The sequence below is a fragment of the Peromyscus eremicus genome, chromosome 3 (assembly GCF_949786415.1).
Source record: "Peromyscus eremicus chromosome 3, PerEre_H2_v1, whole genome shotgun sequence".
Classification (NCBI taxonomy): domain Eukaryota; kingdom Metazoa; phylum Chordata; class Mammalia; order Rodentia; family Cricetidae; genus Peromyscus; species Peromyscus eremicus.
The window spans coordinates 57,369,042-57,387,719 of NC_081418.1; the positions used below are offsets into that span (position 1 = coordinate 57,369,042).

At 41.5% G+C, this 18,678-nt stretch overlaps 1 protein-coding gene across 1 annotated transcript in view; it reads left to right on the top strand.

Annotated features, from left to right (window-relative positions):
* Cntnap2 (contactin associated protein 2) overlaps window positions 1–18,678 on the top strand; it is a 1,432,736-nt gene that overhangs the window by 1,305,488 nt on the left and 108,570 nt on the right. Inside the window, exon 20 of the mRNA XM_059257035.1 lies at window positions 5,122–5,255. Coding sequence (XP_059113018.1) covers window positions 5,122–5,255 — 134 coding nt within the window. The remainder of the gene's footprint in view (window positions 1–5,121; window positions 5,256–18,678) is intronic.

Here is an 18,678-nt window from a genome sequence, read left to right on the forward strand (position 1 = left end):
ACAGTTCCAGAGAGAAAGGAGTCTATCATCAGCATGACAGCAGGTGAGGTGCTGGAGCAGTAGCTGAGTGCTGATATCCCAATCCACAAACAGGAAGCAGAGAAAGAACAATTTGGGAATGGAAGCTCAAAGCACCCCCACCCCTCAGTAACACACCTCCTCTAACAAGGCCCAGGCCTTCTAATCTTTCCCAAACAACTCCACAAACTGGGGACCAAGTATTCCAACAAATGAACCTATTCTGATTCAAACCACCCCATAAGGGTTAGGAGGTACTCTAGCCAGAGTCTAGCAATTCAGTCTATGCCTTCACATCTCTTACTCCACATATTCAAGAAATCCATGCTTTAAAAGACTCTGGGGCCGTCTGTGCTCAGCTTTCACGCCCACAACACTCCCTGACCTGGTGCCCTCACTTTCCTCTGTAGTGTACACCTAGGTGCCTTCCGCTATAAGCCCTGACCAGCCCGCGCCTCCTTCTGATGACGTCTGGCTTCAAACTCCCACTACACTTATTTTCAGTTTCATTTGTTGGGCACTTAATGTATTGTTATCCGTCTCTGTCATAAATATGCCCTGTCTTCCCAGAGAGCTGCAAAGCCCCTGGTACTACATTTCCTGCCTACAGTAGGTGCCCTGTGAGTGCTTGCTGATGGTAGTGGTGATGTTCAGGAGATCGTAAATCTGTTAAGCATGTGATTTGCTACAGCCAATAAAAGAGCAATTGCTTAGAATGGCTTTAATTCACTTGGGAGATGAACATGAGATAAAAGAAGGGAAGTGTCTCCCTATTTGAATAATATTTTACATTAATGGGTAAATAGTAACATTCTCCCCACTATCACTTAGTGGTCCTCTTCTGCTGTTATTTGAAAGGAATAAATGAATCATTTAAATGTTATTACTCGAATGTTGCCATAATTGTTTACAGATAGTCACTACCTATACATTTAAAGTTTCAGCTCATCCCTTCTTCTCAGAGCAAATAATTTCTGTTAATATTATGTGAAGCACTTAGGTGAATTCGAAATCATATTTACAAAGCCCGAGGAATCCATAAAAAAGGAAAGAAAGATAAAAACAACTTAAGATGGGTGGCAAACATAAACAAGCCATTGGTGAACAGTAGGAGAAACATGTTGAGGTTTTGCATTATTACCAGCTCCTCTGACCTCCAGCCCACAGAAGAAGCTGCCTTTCTTTCCCTTGTCTCTGTGTCTCCAGATCCGTACACAGCACCTGACCCATGCTGGGGATCTGGAACAGTTGTCACTATTGGAATTCAACTCTGTACCTGTAGTGCGACAGACAGCACATGGTGGGACTTTAGGAAAGCTGTGCTTTGCATAGACACTGAATATGTTTGTTCCAAGGAAATGAATAAATGAATGGTGAATATACACAGCTGCATATCTAAGACATCTAATGTCTAAACTGGATATTGTATCACCCACAGTGCATGCTGGGCAGGACAGCCTGTATCTGTAATCCCAATGCCAGGAAGGCAGGGATGAGAGGATCCTGGTGCTCGCTGGCCAGTCAGTCTAGCCAAGTAAGTGAGCTCCAGATTCAGTGACAGACTCTGCCTCAAAAATTAAGATGGAAAGCAATTGAAGAAGACACTCAGGGTCAACCTCTGTCCTTCATATGCTTAGACATGCATGTGCAAATGCACACACACACACACACACACACACACACACACACCAAACAAGACAACTTGATTTTTCCACATGTTGCCAAGCTGTGATTAACTATATCCTTCAATACAAATAACTATTATTTCTTATGCTAGTAGGATGAAGGGGAAATCAGGGAAACACTAAGGGGAGGAGAATGAACAGCTTGGGAAGGAGCAACTTCCTCCAACGCTATGAGGTAGGAAGGAAATAGAATTTTCTAGAGAACAGCAGGGGTCCAAGGGAGCTTGGATGTAAGAGAGAAAGTGTCATGATCTGCAAATATAGCACAGCAACATTAGGAACATAAACCTTCATCCTGTGAGCAACTGAAAGGCGTTGAAGGATTTTAAATGAACCAGTGAAATAATCAAGTATGTGTTTTAAAAAGATCCCTCAGGTTTGTAAAGAAAATATTGGGGAGAAAGCACAAAGGCAAGGAGACCATTCATAAACATATTCAGCAAGTGCCACTAAACAGGGAGTGTTCTCAACAGTGGCTAAAGTCCCCAGAAGCCAAAATGAGAAGTCTTGCTCTCATGGAGCTCTTGCTGAAACAAGAGAAGACAGACAAATGAATGAGATGGAATCTTGAGTGTGTTGTATGGTGAGAATTGTCACGGGGGTGGACTATAGGGCAGAAATGGAAGAGCTGGCCAAGGAAAAGGAGTGAGAAATTTCAGAAGTCACAGAAATCATCACTAGGCATATGACCTAAGAGCAAATCATTGAATGAGAGAGGGGTCAGCTATGCAGTAACTTGGGATAGAACATTCTAGACAGAAGAGCCCTGAGTGTAAAAGTCCTGAGACAGGAATTTGCTGGACTTCTGGGGAAGCAGCTAGAAGGCTGATGTGTACAGGTGAGGGGTGAGCAAGGAAAGAAGTGAGAAAGTAGGCTAAAGGTGACAGTGGGAGTTCATGTAAGGCATAGGGAGTCACTGTCACTTTGAGTGTGACAGGAAGTCTTCATTGCTACATTATGAGCCAAGATTCACTCTGACCACTGTGTGGAAGTGAGAGGGACAAAGGCCAAACTGGTGTAGGAGAAGGCTGGGGTAAGAGCAGAAAGAGGGTTTAGTGTGGAGGCTACAGAAACCATCCAGGCAAAGGACGTTCTTCAGGTAGAAACGGAATAAATAGAAAGTGCTAAGATTTGGGATCTGATCAAGATCAAGCCAAGAATTTCTTACAGTGCATGAAATATTGGAAACTGAATAGCTAGGGTTATGACAAGAGTAACTGAAAGCATGAAGTGGCCATTCACCAAAGTGTGTAAAATGATAATGAGATGGAGAGTCAATGCATGCCCAAGGTACCAAAGGGACAGCCAAGCAGAAATATTGAGTTGAAGGTTGGAAAGAGTCAGAAGGGTAGAAATTTGGCTGGATTACAAGTTTGGGGTCCGATGTGCCTGCACCTTAAACAAAGCTAAGACTGAGTGCAATGACCGTGGATGTGGACATGGACTTAGAAGAAAGGATGCTGAAGGACTGTGCCAGGGAAGAAGCCAGAAATGAGTGAGCAAACCCAAGCAGTAGATGCAGGAAGCCCGGTGTAGATCACGTGTCCAGGAGAAAGGCACACATCTGTGTTAAATGCCCATCCAGAGGTCTTCAGGCCCTGGAGGGAGCAGCCTCAGTGTAGCCAGAAGATGGTAAAATGTGTGGCTCAGGTGAATGGGAAAGGTACTGGACCACAGAGAGCGGGCCATCTCCTCTAATGGAATCTATGTGGCTCCTGAGATGGAAAAAAATTATGGGTTGTAGACACATTCAGAAGACAACCATCATACGTGCTTGGTAGGAATACCATAGCAAAGAAATTTAAGATAAAATGTGAGGATAAAAACTCAAAAATAAAGCTGGGTGGTGGTAGTCACACCTTTAATCACAGCACTCAGGAGGCAGAGGCAGGCAGATCTGAGTTCAAGGCCAGCCTTCTTTACAGAGTGAGTTCCAGGACAACCAGGGCTCTTGACAACTGTCTCAAAAACAAAACAAACAAAGCAAATAAATAAACAAAAAAAAGCAAAAACCCTCAAAAATAGTAGTTTATTGAATTTTGTTCAGAAAATAAAAATAGGATACAACTAATTAATTCTTGATTATACTTTCAACTCCAGGAAAACAATTCTACATTTTAAATGGCACGTGTCAGGATGCCTAACGATGGAAGGGTGGCACTTTAAACCATCACACTCATTTATGTACATGTGTTAAATGCGTGTGTGAGAAAGGCCTGTAGCAGAGACTGTCAGGATGGTTAGAGTAGTTAGTTCTCTAGACAGTCAAGTTTCAGGTCATTTTTAAGATTAATTTTTTAATTATGTGTATATGTAGGGATGAGTATGGGCATGAGTGAGTGCAGCTCCTGTCAAGTGCAGAAGAGGTTGTCAGATTCCCTGGAGATGGAGGCACAGGTGGTTATGAGCCACCCAGTTTGGGTGCTGGGAACCAAACTCAGGACCTCTGTGAAAACAGTATATACCCTTATCAGCCAAATCATCTTGCTAACCCCTACTTTCTTTCTTTTGTTTACTTTATGGTTTTGATTACTGTAGCTTTTATCTTATAGTTTAAAAGCAGATCATCAGTTCTTTAAAAGACAAATGAGAGACAACAAAGAAGCCACTGGTGAGAGGTTAATCAAACTCTTGCTAGAGATTGCTGAATCCATCTTTAACCTTTGAGATGTCAAGTATTATTAAGTGTATGAAACTAAGTTAAGTTTAAAATGGGAAAAAAACATTAATGTTTATAAATTATAAATAAGGTTATAAATAAGAAATAAAAATTGTACTCACTTTGCAGAGGCGGGGCGGGGGAGGAAGACAGACAAAGTGAACTGTCACTGGGCTCAGGACACCTGGGACATCCATCTTGTCCCTAAATTGCATTTGATTAGTCCTGAACCTTGGATACAATTCATTACTTTGTCTCTTTGGTCTCAATGAGGCCACTCAAAATCCCATGCACTTATCTTTTGCAAATTATGTTTATTTTTAATAAGACTCATGATTCCTTTATATGCCAAATGTCACACTTCACTGACGGAGCGAGATAGTCCCTGCACTCCAGATTTGTTTTTTATTTCATGTAGCATTTTGTGGGCTTGCAGGCATCTCCACTGTACTATATGGTATTTGTCCTCATTCTTCATTTTCAGACACCATCCCCACTGGGAACATTTGTACCATCTGCTGCTTCAACTGGATGATAATGGTCACTGGTGTTTGTCATTGGCAAACATGAACATGTGTGATTCTGGTACTATTAGCCTAGGCCTCTAGGTAGTGGATCCCAATTCAAGGCTGGAATGGCGCCCATGGGCATGGAAGGGGCGGAGTCTCTGTGAAACCAGAGCTGCAGCAGTAGGCGAGGTAACACTGAAATAAACCTCCAGCGAAAAAGCACTGGGCCTCTTTCCTTTTGCTCCTGTAGGAAACCTGCAGATCCGGTACAACCTGGGAGGAACCAGAGAGCCATACAATATCGATGTAGACCACAGGAACATGGCCAATGGACAGCCCCACAGTGTCAACATCACTCGGCATGAGAAGACCATAATTCTCAAGGTACTGATACGTGTGCATACAAGTTATAGCACGATATTAACATAATGTTATAGCCTCTGTACCTTATAGTGCTCTGCCACTGCTTTGGGGGGAAGGTTTTATTCTGGTTTTGTTTATAAAACTGTGAATCAAACCTAGGACCTTGCACATGCTTAGTCAAGCTCTGTACCATTAGATATATCCCCAGCCATCTTTTTACTTCTTAATTTGTGGCAGAATCTCATTAAGTTTCCCAGGCTAAGGGCTGAAGAGATGGCTCAGTGATTAAGAGCACTTGCTGCTCTTCCTGAGGACATGAGTTCAGTTCCCAGCACCCACATTGGGTTCTGAATTGTCTGTAACTCTAGCTTCTAGAGAGCTGATGCCATCTTATGGCATATGTGAGCATCTGCACACAAGTAACACACATACACACACACACACACACACACACACACACACACACACACACACACACACACACTAAAAAAAATAATGATAAAGTTCCCCTGGCTTGCCCTGAGCTTATGATTTTCCCTCCTCAGCCTCCCAAGCATCTACAGGCCTACACCTAGGGAATTGGGGCAGGTGAAATAGACAAGTAATATTATACTTTCTGCTCTAAATGTTTAACTTAGGAACTATAAAGGTATGCACAGATATCACTTGTTATTCATGAGGAATTTGTTCCAAAATTCCTCATGGATACCAAAATCTGAAGATAGTCAAGTCCATTACAGAAGATGGCATAGAATTCACACAGCATCTCTACACTCCTATCTACACACTTACAATCATCTCTATATTCCTGGCCAACTTCATACAACGTAAGTTCTGCATAAACAGTTGCTGTGCTATATGAAGGAATAAAAACAGGAAAATGTCATATACATGCTCAAGACAGACAATCTTATTTTCAAATATTCCCGATCTAAGGTTGGTGGAACCCGAGGTTGCAGATCCATGGGGAAGGACAGTTAACTCTCATTTTTTAGGAAAGGCAATAGCAGTTAAGGTGAAGAAATCTTTTAAAGAGAAGTAGAATACATATTGCTTCTATAATCTTCACGGCCTCTTGCCTCATTTCTTAGCTATCATTTGAGCATCTTTCAGGCCTCTTCCTATCCATCCTATCATTTTTCTTAGCTACAGTCTAAGGTATCTGAAGTTTTCCGTGTTTCCCTGCAAAGGCTATTCTGGTCTCCCTGACCTACTTCTTTCATGACCCGAGTACAATATAAATAACAATATTGTTTTTTTTTTTTCTTCCTCTATGGAGACATCCTTTAAAATCCTCAAAATTCACTTTTCCCCCAAAAATGTAAGACCATAGTTTTTTTCAGAAGACCAACAGGTGGTTTTATTATTACCCTCAAGTTTTATTTCAGGTTCATTTACTGCCCCACCCCTATCACTGACTTTTCTTATAAAAGAAAGCAGCTGGGGAGACACCATGAATAAAACATGACATAAGAAGGTCTCCCTGGGAAGCAAGCCAGAAGATCAAGGAGGGGAGCTGTCACCGCACTGTCTAGATGCAGCGCCATACAGATACCTGTCAGGACAAAGAGCAGGAGGAGGCTGCTCTGTTGCAGAGCAGAGTGGCAAGTGGTGGAGCCTGAGCATCCTTCCCCTCCTCACTGGATTCTGCCAGCTGCTGGGAAAGTCAGAGCTGCAAAGAAAAAGCAGAAGCCCTGTCTCCTTTGAGTGCTGACGGATGTCAGATTTATAACTTGATGAGGGGGGTGCATGTGGCCTTAGCAGTAAATGCCAGAGGGCATTTTAAAAAGAGATCTTCCCTAGGAAAATGACAGCGTGCTGTTCCAGCCTGTTAGGCCACCTATCAAAAGTGGCAGATGTGGGGTTATCTCACAGTGGCTGACAGAATCCTTGGGTCTTGCATGGTACCTGGCACACCTTATGTGTTACAAATTGTTGAGCAGATCATGCCCGTCTTTAACCAGGACCCAAGCTTTATTCAGAAAAGATGGGAGAGGGCTGGTGAGACCAGCTCAAAGGGAAGGCACTTACCATCGAGCTTGAGTAGGTGAGTTCAATCCCCAATTCCACAGTGGAAGGAGAGGAACAACACCTGAGGGTTGTCTTGTGACCTCCACACACTCACAACAATATGCACATATGCACATGCACACACCACACACACACCACAATAATAATAATGATAATAATTTTTAAAGCCAAGAGATAGATGGCTTTATGCTTTTTTATGGACAATGTGTTCATTGGCATTTAATTAAAATTTCTTTTTATATCTTTTTATTTTTCCTTTTAATCTGAATACAGTTTCCCCTTCCCTCCTCTGCTCCCAGTTGCTCCCTCACCTCCTCCTGCTTCTAGATCTACTCCCTTTCTGTCTCTCATTAGAAAAGAACAAGCTTCTGGGAGGTAACAACAAAATATAACAAAATAAAATATAAGATAAAATGAAAACCATCATGTCAAAGTTGGACAAGCCAAGCCAATAGAAAAATAAAAGAGCCCCAAGAGAAGGCACAGAAATCAGAGACCCACTCATTCACACAGTCGGGAGTCCCATAAAAGTACTAAACTGAAAGCTATAATATATATGCAAAGGACTTGGTGCAGACTCATGTAGGCCCTGTGCTCGCTGCTTCAGTCTCTGTGAGTTTGTATGAGCATTGCTCGGTTGTTTTAGAGCGCCTTGTTCTCCTAGTGTCCTCAGACCCCTTTGTCTCCTCCACTCCTTCTGCCTCTTCTGTGGGGGTCCCTGAGCTCTGAGGGGAGAGATTTGAAGAATACATCCCATTTAGAGCTGTGTGTTCCAAGGTCTCTCTTTATACAATGTTTTGTTGTGGGTCTCTGTATTTGTTCCCATCTGCTGCAGGAGGAGGCATCTTTGATGAAGGCTGAATAAGGTAACAATCTATGAGTATAGCAGAATATCATTAAGATTCATTTTACTGTTACATTTTTTAGACCAATAGTATTTGGTTTTATGCTAGGTCTCTGGGCTCTCTAAACTCTGGTTTTTGGTCACCCAAGCACTGTCCAGTATGGGTTTCATCTCATGGAGTGGGCTTTAAGTCAAACTGGACATTGGTTGGTTATTCCCACAAGGTTTGTGCCACCATTGCCCTAGCATATTTTGTGGGCATGACAGATCGTAGGTCAAAGCTTTTGTGGTTAGGCTGATGCTTACTTTTCTCCTTTGGTAGCCTGAAGAGTACTTTTCCATGTCATAGACACTATAATATGGTGGTGAAGGTTCTATTTGGGTACCAGCTCGACCTCTCCATGTTCAATAAGTCGTATAGGTGTTGTGTTCAGCAACGGGGTCTTGCTGTCAGTTTGTGGAGAGTAGCCTATTGTTTGGGCATCAGCTTGGGTTGTTTGGGGATTTTCATGGGATCCCTTTGGCCAACAACTCAATTAGATGAAACCCAGTCCCAGCATTGGAAGCTTCATTTGGTGACAAAAGATGAATGAACATTAGGGGTTCTGTCTCCAACATTATTTGGAGACTTCGTTAGGAGACTTCATTTTCATATATTATAGGAAGTTTCCACTGCACTAGGATTCCATATCACACCTCAAATGCTCCTCAAAAGCTCTTCAATTCTAGCTGTCTCTCCCCCTCATTCCCTCAATCCCATCTTCCCTCCCCCTTCCCACTTGATCTCTTTCTTGCCCTCCCCAGCTCCAATCCACCCATAAAAATCTGTTCTATTTTTCCCCTACTAGAAAGATCCATGTGAACGCCCTAGGACCTTTTCTCTATGTCTAACCTCTCTGGGTCTAACTGTAGCTTAGTTATCATTTTATGTAATGGTTAATATCCAGATATAAGCAAATACATATCATATTTATCTTTCTGGGTCTGGATTACCTCTGGGTGATTTTTTTCTAGTTTCATCCATTTGCCTGTAAATTTCATGATGTCATTTTTTTAACAGCTGAGTAATACTCCATTGTGTAAATGTACCACATTTTCTTTATTCATTCTTCAGTTGGCGGACATCCAGATTGTTTCAAATTTCTAAATATTATGAAAAGAGCAGCAATAAACATGGTTTAGCAAGTGTGTACCTGTGGTAGGAAAATATGTCCTTTGAGTATATGCCCAAGAGTGGTACAGCTGGGTCTTGAAGTAGATTGATTCCCAAATTTTCTGAGAAACTGCTGTACTGATTTCCATACTGGCTGCACAAGTATGCACTCCCATCAGCAGTGGAGAGATGCTCGCCTTGTTCCACCTCCTTGCCAGCATGAGCTGTCATTTGTGGTTTTGATCTTAGTCATTTTGACAAGTATAAGATGGAATCTCAAAGTAATTTTGATTTGCATTTCCCTGATGGCTAAGAATGTCAAACATTTAAGTGTTTCCTGGTCATTTGAGTTTCCTCTATCGAGATTTCTGTTTAGATCTCTACCCCATTTTTAATTGGTTTATTTGTTTTTGATCTCTAGTTTATTCAGTTCTTTATACATTTTAGCTATTAGCCCTCTATTAGAAGTGGAGTTGGTAAAAATATTTTCCCGTTCTGGAGACTGCCACTTGGTCCAAATGATGGTATCCTTTGCATTATAGAAGCTTTCCAGTTTTATGGGGTCCCGTTTAATAATTATTGATCTTAGTGCCTACACTATTGGTGTTCTGATCAGAAAGTCTTCTCCTGGGCCAATATGTTTAAGGCTATTCCCCACTTTCTCTTCTATCAGGTTCTGCTGCTGGCCGCAAAAATATCAAGTAGGGATTCAGCTGACTATGGCAAATGGTAATACCTGGAAGAAGCCAAGGACCTTTCCAGAGGATAAAGCCAAGTCTTAAGGAGTCTTGGTGATACTGGCTTTTGAATATTAGCCATTTCCTGCTATGAATTTCTCATGTGCTATTGTAGCTTTTCCATTCCTAGAAGAGTATGTTTGACCATTCATTGGGCACAATTTCCCCTATACAATTAAAGTATTTGGATATACATCTCCCAACTGTGCTAAAAGCAATCATACAGCCAGACCCCTAATTTCAAGTTTTTCTGTAATTATCATCATTAGCAACATCCAGCTAAGGCCAACTCTGGACAAAAGTATTTTATCTGAGATATTTCTCAATTCCAAGGACAGCCTGCAGACAGATAAACATTCCAGACCACCCACTAGTCTCCTGATTAAGAAAGACTAGCAGTTATAGTTACAACTTAGTATATATATATATATATATATATATATATATATATATATATATATATATATAATATCTTAGAAAGAACATATTAAGTATTAGATTCAGGTTCTTTAGGATATGATACCTTTTGGAATGATCTTTGTAACATACCATTTACCTATGCTCTATACTTCTCTGGATTTTAGTATGTGTTTCTTGCTTGATATTGTTCGCATTGGTTGTAGTTCCATCTTATCTAGGTCATTATCCCTCATTACTCCTGGACAATATTTGATAACCATTCCTTTGTATATAATCTTGTATCAAGTTAGAACCTTCTTATTTAGAGATGTAGTGAGTAGCCATTCCAGCTTTGGTCTGGAAGTTCCAACCCCCATTGAGGCTTCGGTAACTATCACGCCTACAAGGCAGGGCCAAGAGAGGGCCCTGAAGACCCGAGATCCAGATGCGCCACCTTCTCTTAGTTCCTGGACCCTGGACGCTAGAGGTAGACCGAGCAGAGTTCTCCAGAGAACACCACCGGACTGTGCTACATCTTCCCCAGACCCTGCGACCTACCTATCCCTTCATTTGTAAGTTACGCCACTAATAAACCTCCCTTTTAACTACGTGGAGTGGCCTTAATAATTTCACCAATAGTTGGGTCTTTGTGTGGTTTGGGTATTGGAGTAGTAGAATGGCCTCATCGAATAATTGAGCAATATTCCTTCTGTTCCTATTGTGTAGAATAATTTGAGGAGTATTGGCATTAACTCTTCTTTGAAGGTCTGGGAAAATTCTGTTCTAAAACTATCTGGCCTTTGAGCCTTTCCCCCTCTTTGGTTTGAATACTTTTAATGACTACTTCTATTTCACTAGGGGTAATAGGTCTGTTTAAATTGCTTCTCTGATCTTGATTTAGCTTTGGTAAGTGGTATCTACTGAGAAAATATCCATTTCTTTTAGATTGTCCAATTTGATGGAGTACAAGTTTTTAAAGTATTTCCTTATAATTCTCTGGTTTTCCTCAGTATCTGTTGTTATGTCCCCCTTTTTGTTTCTGATTTTGCTAACTTGGGTATTCTTTCTCCACATTTTAGTTTATTTGAACAAGGGTTTGTCAATCTGATTTTCTCAAAAAACCAACTCTTTGTTTCATTGATTCTTTATACTATTCTCTTTGTTTCTGTTTTATTGATTTCAGCCCTTAGTTTGATTATTTCTTGCAGTCTACTTCTCTGGGGTATAATTTTTGTTCTAGCGCTTTCAGATATGCTTTAAGTTGCTAGTATGAGATCACTCCATTTTTATTTTATTTTTATTTTTTTATGTAGGCACTTTAGTGCTATGAACTTTCTTCTTAGCACCACTTTGTGTCCTGTAAGTTTGGGTATGCTATGTATCCTTTTTCTTTGAATTCTAGGAAGTCTTTAATTTTTTTCCCTTTATTTCTGTCTTGGCCCAGTTTTCCTTAAATAGAGAGTTGTGCAGTTTCTGTGAGTTTGTAGGCTTTCTGTTATTTCTGTTACTGTTGATATCTAACTTTAATTCATAGTGGTCTGGTAGGATCCAGAGAGTTATTTCAGTTTTCTTGTATCTGTAGAGACTTTCTTGTGTCTGAGTATGTGGTCAATTTGGAGAAAGTTCCATGAGATGCGGAGAAGATATATTCTTTTGTGTTTAGGTGAAATGTTCTGTAAATATATGTTAGGCCCATTTGGTTTATGATGTCTGTTAGCTCCAGCATTTCTCTGTTTAGTTTTTGTCTGGATCAACTGTCTATTGGTGAGAATACAAAATTGAAGTCTCCCACTATCAGAGTGCAAGGGTCAATGTGTGATTTAAGCTATAGGGGTGTTTCTTTTACAAACATGGTTGCCCTTATGTTTCGGAAATAGATGTTAAGAATTGAGGTAGGGTGCTGGGCGGTGGTGGCGCACACCTTTAATCCCAGCACTCGGGAGGCAGAGGCAGGCAGATTTCTGTGAGTTCAAGGCCAACCTGGTCTCCAAAGCAAGTTCCAGGAAAGGCGCAAATCTACACAGAGAAACCCTGTCTCGAAAAACCAAAAAAAAAAATTGAAGTGTGTGTGTGTGTGTGTGTGTGTGTGTGTGTGTGTGTGTGTTTCCCTTCCTTTGATTTTGGTGATCTGGGATTATTTATTTCCTATGTTTTCATGAGTGTAGTTAACCTCCTTAGGTTGGGGTTTGCCTTCTATCACCCTCTGTAGGGCTGGATTTGTAGATAAATATTACTTAAATATTTTTTAGTGTGGAATATCTTAACTTCTCCATCTATGGTAATTGAGAGTTTTGTTGGATATAGAAGTATGCCTGGCATCTGTGGTCTCTTAGGATCTGAAGTACGTCTCCTGGTTTTTACAGTCTCCATTGACAAGTGAGGTATAATTCTAATAGGTGTGCCTTTGTTACGTGATCTTTTCCCCTTGTAGCTTTTAACATTCTTTCTTTGTTCTGTATGTTTAGTGTTTTGATTATTATGTGGTGAAGGGGCTTTCTTCCCTGATCCAATTCATTTGGTATTCTGTAAGCTTCTCGTACTTTTATAGGCATATCCTTCTTTAGGTTACACAAATTTTCTTCTATGATTTTGTTGAAAATATTTTCTGGGCCTTTGAGCTGGGATTCTTCTCCTTCCTCTAGTTCTATTATTTCTAGGTTTGGTCTTTTCATAGTGTTCTAGGTTTCCTGGGTGTTTTGTATCAGGAGTTTTCTAGATTAACATTTTCTTCGATCAGTGTATCCATTTCCTCTCTCACACGTTCAAGGCCTAAGGTTCTCTCTTCCATCTCTTGTATTCTGTTGGTGAAGGTAACCTCTGTAGTTCCTATTTGAATTCCTAATTTTTTTATTCCAAGAATTTCCTCAGTTTGAATTTTATTCATCAATTCTATTTCCATTTTTAGGTCTGAAGCAGTTTTATTCATTTTCTTCTGCTGTTTGTGTTTTCCTGGATTTCTTTAAGGGACTTACTCCTTTCCTCTTTAAGGACCTCTATCATATGCATGCAAGTGGTTTAAAAGTCTTTTTCTTGTGCTTCAGCTATGTTGGAATATTCAGGGCCTGCTGTGGTAGAATAGCTGGGCTCTAGTGAAGACATATTGTCCTGGCTGTTTTGATTGTGTTTTTACACTGGCATCCAGGCATATAGGACTGGGATGATTACAGGTCTAGGTGCTGATTTCTGGTTTTGTCTTTGTTGGGTGCGTATTTTGTTCCTTAGTTTCTGTTTCCTCTCTGGATTTTCAGAGAGTGTGTTGGCTGTGTGTTACCTGATAAGAAATTTTCTTTGAACCTGATAGTTGTGACCACTGCAGGTTCCAAGTAAAAGGTGTTTCTGGATATTGAGAGCAGACACAAATGAGGCTAGGCTAGGGGTCTAAAGAGGTCCACAGGAGTTAGGAGAGCAGAGGGCTGAACCAGGTTCTGCCTATTTCATCTACTTGGAATAGGGAGAGACCATGAAGAGAGGTTACCCCAGAGGGTCTGCTATTGTACTGGGTATGAGACTGGGGGATTAGATCTGGAGGAACAGAGGGAGAGATGAAGATCTGCAGTCCACCTACCTGTATAAGCTATTAATTTGCATTGACTTTTATACGAAATTGTATTGAATATTCCTGCCGTTTGACCCTTCTCTTCTTCAGTGTCCAACACAAGCACCATCTGTGAGTGTACCCTTTAGGTAGATTGACAGGAGCCCTTGGTTCCTGATGTACTGATCTGTATTACATTGTTCTTGGTCTTTCTTGTCATTGCAAGGAATCTCGTTGCAACATTTTACCAGCCTCCACATTTAGGTCAGGTGTCAAGACTGCAAGCCTTGTGTGTTAATGTGCTTCCATCTGTACATGTGGCTCTTACTGCTGATGTTAGGAAGAGAGCCAGGCATGATGGTCCCTGAATCTCATCAGGTAAGAGAGAGAGAAAAGAGGAGTGATATTAGTTCAAGGTCAGGACTGCCTAGGTAGCAATTCCTGATCTCAAAAATCAAAACAGATATTTAAGTGAACAAAATAATGATTGATTTAACAGTTGGAAATGTTGGATATTGAAAACCACATGTTAAGAAGATCTCCTCCTCAAGGTCCTAGTTGGCACATAACCTGAAATAGTACAGACTTTTTTTTTTTAATCTAGCCAGAGTGTCTCATTTCATTGGTTTTTCTTCAGTGAATTACATACATCCCAAAAGTTTTATTTCTGACATTGACCAACTAACCACATGATTTGCATAAAAAGTGAAAAATAGTTTAATATGTAAAAGGCACTGTAAGTGCATTTGAAGTGTGAGAAAATAGTTGAAAATCATTATCTGAATCAACTTTTCTTGGTTCATTGAAATAGGACATTTAAAAACGTATTTATAGGCTATTTTCTGGCTTTCTGGAGTCTGACACACTCGGGTACCTGTATAAATCTGAAACAAAAGGCCGATCAGATTTCTGCTGCTCCAGTGAGAAGCAAGCATGCTTGTCATCCTCTCCTGTGTTGTTTTCCTTCCAGATGAGGGCAGCAGAGAAGGGATGGATTTAATATGAGAGACAGGGCTTGAGAAATGGGGGGGGGGCCTTAAGAAATGTGTGGGTGGAATGGGGTTGTAGGAGAGGAAAGAGCATTATACCCTGGGATGTCAGCTGATTTAAAAATTCAAGGTAGCTCTCCCTGTCCCCATAGAACCCTCATGTCCAACATGATGTTGTAATGTCTGTGCCCCTGTCTCCTTGTGAGGAAAGAGATCTAGGGATGGAGCCAGGAGTGCTAAAATAAAATACAACACAAGGAAGCTGTTCCACTGAATAAATATTACAATATTGCGTATCTAACCCAGCCAAAGACTTCCATCAAATAGTTCCTAAAATTTTATTTTGCAATTTTTAAAATTAAGATCAAATCCCACCATTTCTGCACTCCTCACTCCAACTCTTACCATCTCGTGTCTCTCACACCCTCTCAAAGCTATGGCCTCTTTTCCCTTATAATAAATACTTAGCTATTGAAAATGCATAAATGTATGCCTACAATGTGCTGAACCTGTTCTGTGATGTCTGCCTGTGTATGTTTTCGGGTCTGAACACTAGGTATTGGGTAGCCAGTTAGGAGGCTCATCTCCTGGAAAGACCAATTATTCCTCTCTCAGGAGTGCTTAGCTGCCTGTAGCTCTTTGTCTAGGGATGAGTCTCCATGAGGTTTTCCCCATGCACACTATCATTTCCAATGGCGTTGCTCTTGCTTAGGTCTCATATTATTGCATGGGTGCAGCTTCCATGTCATTTCTGAGAGATACCAGCCCTGTGGCTATTAGGATAAATATGGAGAATGCAGTCAGAACTACAGTGGTTTAGTAAAGTGTCGGTAGCCAGTTCTGCCGCAAGATCCATCACTGCAGTAGCCATGGGTAATTGGCTAGGATTCCAGTAACAGGCAGTATTTCCCTCTTGTTGAGCAAGCTTTAATTTAAGTCCAATTACATAGACCAGTTATTGCTAAATATGAGTGCCATGACCAAACGCTTTGGGACACCCTACTGTGTTGGTCATTTTGTGGTTAATAGGCATCACGATTGATTGCTTCCCTCCCTCAGAAGCTTCTGTAGCACCTGCCACGATTATGAAAGCCAGTCTTCACGCAGGAGGTTTTAGTGTCACATCCAGCCCAAATTCTCTGAGTCCCATGTTCAAGTGCCTGGTATTTCCATCACTAGAGCCTTGCCTTCGGTCTGTGGGAAGTGAGCGTTCATCCATGTTGTTTCAGAAGCCTTTTTGACCCTCATGACCAGCAACTCAAAAAGAGGTTTCTCAGGCCAGGGTCCCTGTGTCTGAGGGTTTGGCTTGGGGACCTTTGGTTTCAGGATACACCCTTGCCTCCTTTGGGGACTTGGTTCATTCTGGGGTTATAGAGACGGGATTCGATCCCTGACTCCTGGGGTTTAGAGTGTGGCCTTGGCTGCTATACCTTCATGTTCTGACGGGGCTGCTTTCCTATCGTGCTTTGTCCTGGGGTTCTCTCACTTAGGTTTCATCCAGGCTCCTTTGATTTCAGAACTTAATCAGGTATACTTTTGTATTAGGTTTGAGCCCATGCTCAAAAATCCAGACAGTCTGTGGTAGGACCTCCGTGTGCACACACCAAGGCTCACTGGTGGAGTTCTCAATCCCCAAATCAATCCATCAATAGGCAAATGAACAAGGAATGTGACAAAATCTTGCTTAAGATGATCCAGTTACCACTAGGAAAGGCGACCCCTTCCCTGGAAAGTCTTTTCTGTGTATAACTCACTGATTTTTGTGAACTGCAAACATCTTTTCCCTCTGATGCTGGACCAAAGGCATTCAGAGTCTGCAAGCTTCTGTCCAGGAGTGGGGGCAGTCAGGTACCTTTAGCTCAGACCTCCTTAGAACATCACCTGAAAATTCTGTGGGAGACCCAGTGAAGCACATGACCGTTGGCCCTTCTTTTCAGACTGTTTGATGGGTTCTCATATCTCAGAAGAGAAAGGATGTGTGTATGGGGAGCAGAGTGATCCAGACCTAGACGGGAAGGAGGAGTCCTGTGACCATGGATGTCCAACTGTGAGGAAGGGGCACTGATTCACAAGATCATGAAAGCCACAGGATATTTTCCACAGAAACCCTGGGAAAGTCCCAGGGCACTAGGAAGATGGTACATTGACAAAGACCAGGGAAATGGACCAGAGATCTATGTAGCTGGGTAGTGAACATGCTAACAAATCTGCCACCTAAACTTCCCAAGATCATCAAAGACAAGTCCAGAGGTGCAACATGTCAGTCTCTAGTTCCTCTAACTGAAGGAGCACAGCACATTTTACTGTTCCTTTAACATGAATCTGGACCTGACTGTTTAGGCTTCATGCATGGGATATCACTGGGAGTGCATTCATCCTCATGTGGAATCTCACTGAAAGACAGTTTCCAGATTCTTGGTGCCCTGTGACCCACGCAGAACCTTCTGTTCCTCCTCTGCCTCCAAGCCCTTCATCAGCAACTCTCTAAAAGTCGGTGTTATGATTTGGGCACTGGAAGGGGTAGGTAGCTGCCCCTCCAATTTATAAATTGTATCCCAATGATTTTGTGACTAGGTAAGAGCTCCTGTCTACTTTTCCACCTTCTTTATTTTTCCTGGGGAGATGCCAACTAAAGGCTAAGATAGAAAATATGGATAGAGGTGCACTGATCTTCAGGATGCTGTCTGAGCATACAGATATATGCCATAGACATGGAGACAGCAAATAGAAAGAGTGTTCTAGCTTCCCACACTTGGTGTTCTTGAGTAACCATTGCAGCCTGTTTTAAGAAGTTCAACCAAAGATTGGGAACCATCTGTCAGAAATATAGGGAAAGGACCAAAATAAGTATTTCTGAATAAACCATGGTAGCAGATGAACCTTTTATTTATTGAAAACTATATGCTAGGCATGAGATACTCAATAAGACTATAAGCCTTCAGAACTGTATTATGTATATAAAATGAAGGCAGAGATCTATAGAAATCAGGATATAACTCTGGCTTCTTCTAGACAGGTCTTGGTGAGACTTTAAAGAAGCATAAGCAATTATGTCTAGACAGTTGTCACTAGAGGTATTTCAAGGTTTTCCATTATACACATGCATTAAAATTGTGTCTGTACTCCTGGGACATCACATTCTTAAGTTACTTGATGTTTCTAATCAGGTCAGGTTGAGGACCAAAGTCAACAGGGAGTGGCTAGGGAACCTGAAATGTCAGGATATGAGGGTTTGGACCACAGTTTTGAAGTCTGTGAGGGTGATGTCACATATCAGACCATCAACACTGGTTGTTGTGATGGTTCCAGTTTCCTCGGAGGCCATGGTGATGGCCAACACACACAAGATCACTTGTCCTGGATCTCTTGAAGACCAGATAGCAGCTGAGCACATAATGACTCCTGGGTGTGGCCCACACACCCATCATGCCAAAGTCTGCCCAGACTGTTTCTTTGGTATGGCCCAAACATCGTGAAGGCCATGATTTGTGGTCCTGGGTCCTACAAGTTGAATCTCCTGGGTATGATAAAGAGAGTGAGGCCCACAATCCTTGAAGTTAAATTTGACCCAGGCTTCTTGGTGATAAGTTAGCTCCCAGCTCACACTGATTTTGATTGTCTGTCAGTCATCAGCTTAGGAAGCCTTGTTCATGCATCTAAGAGTTTGGGTGACTAGAGTCTAGCCTGGGAGAAAAAATTCAGGTGAAGTCATGATAAAGTCATATGCCATCTAATCATTCTTGGTATTAAGGCATA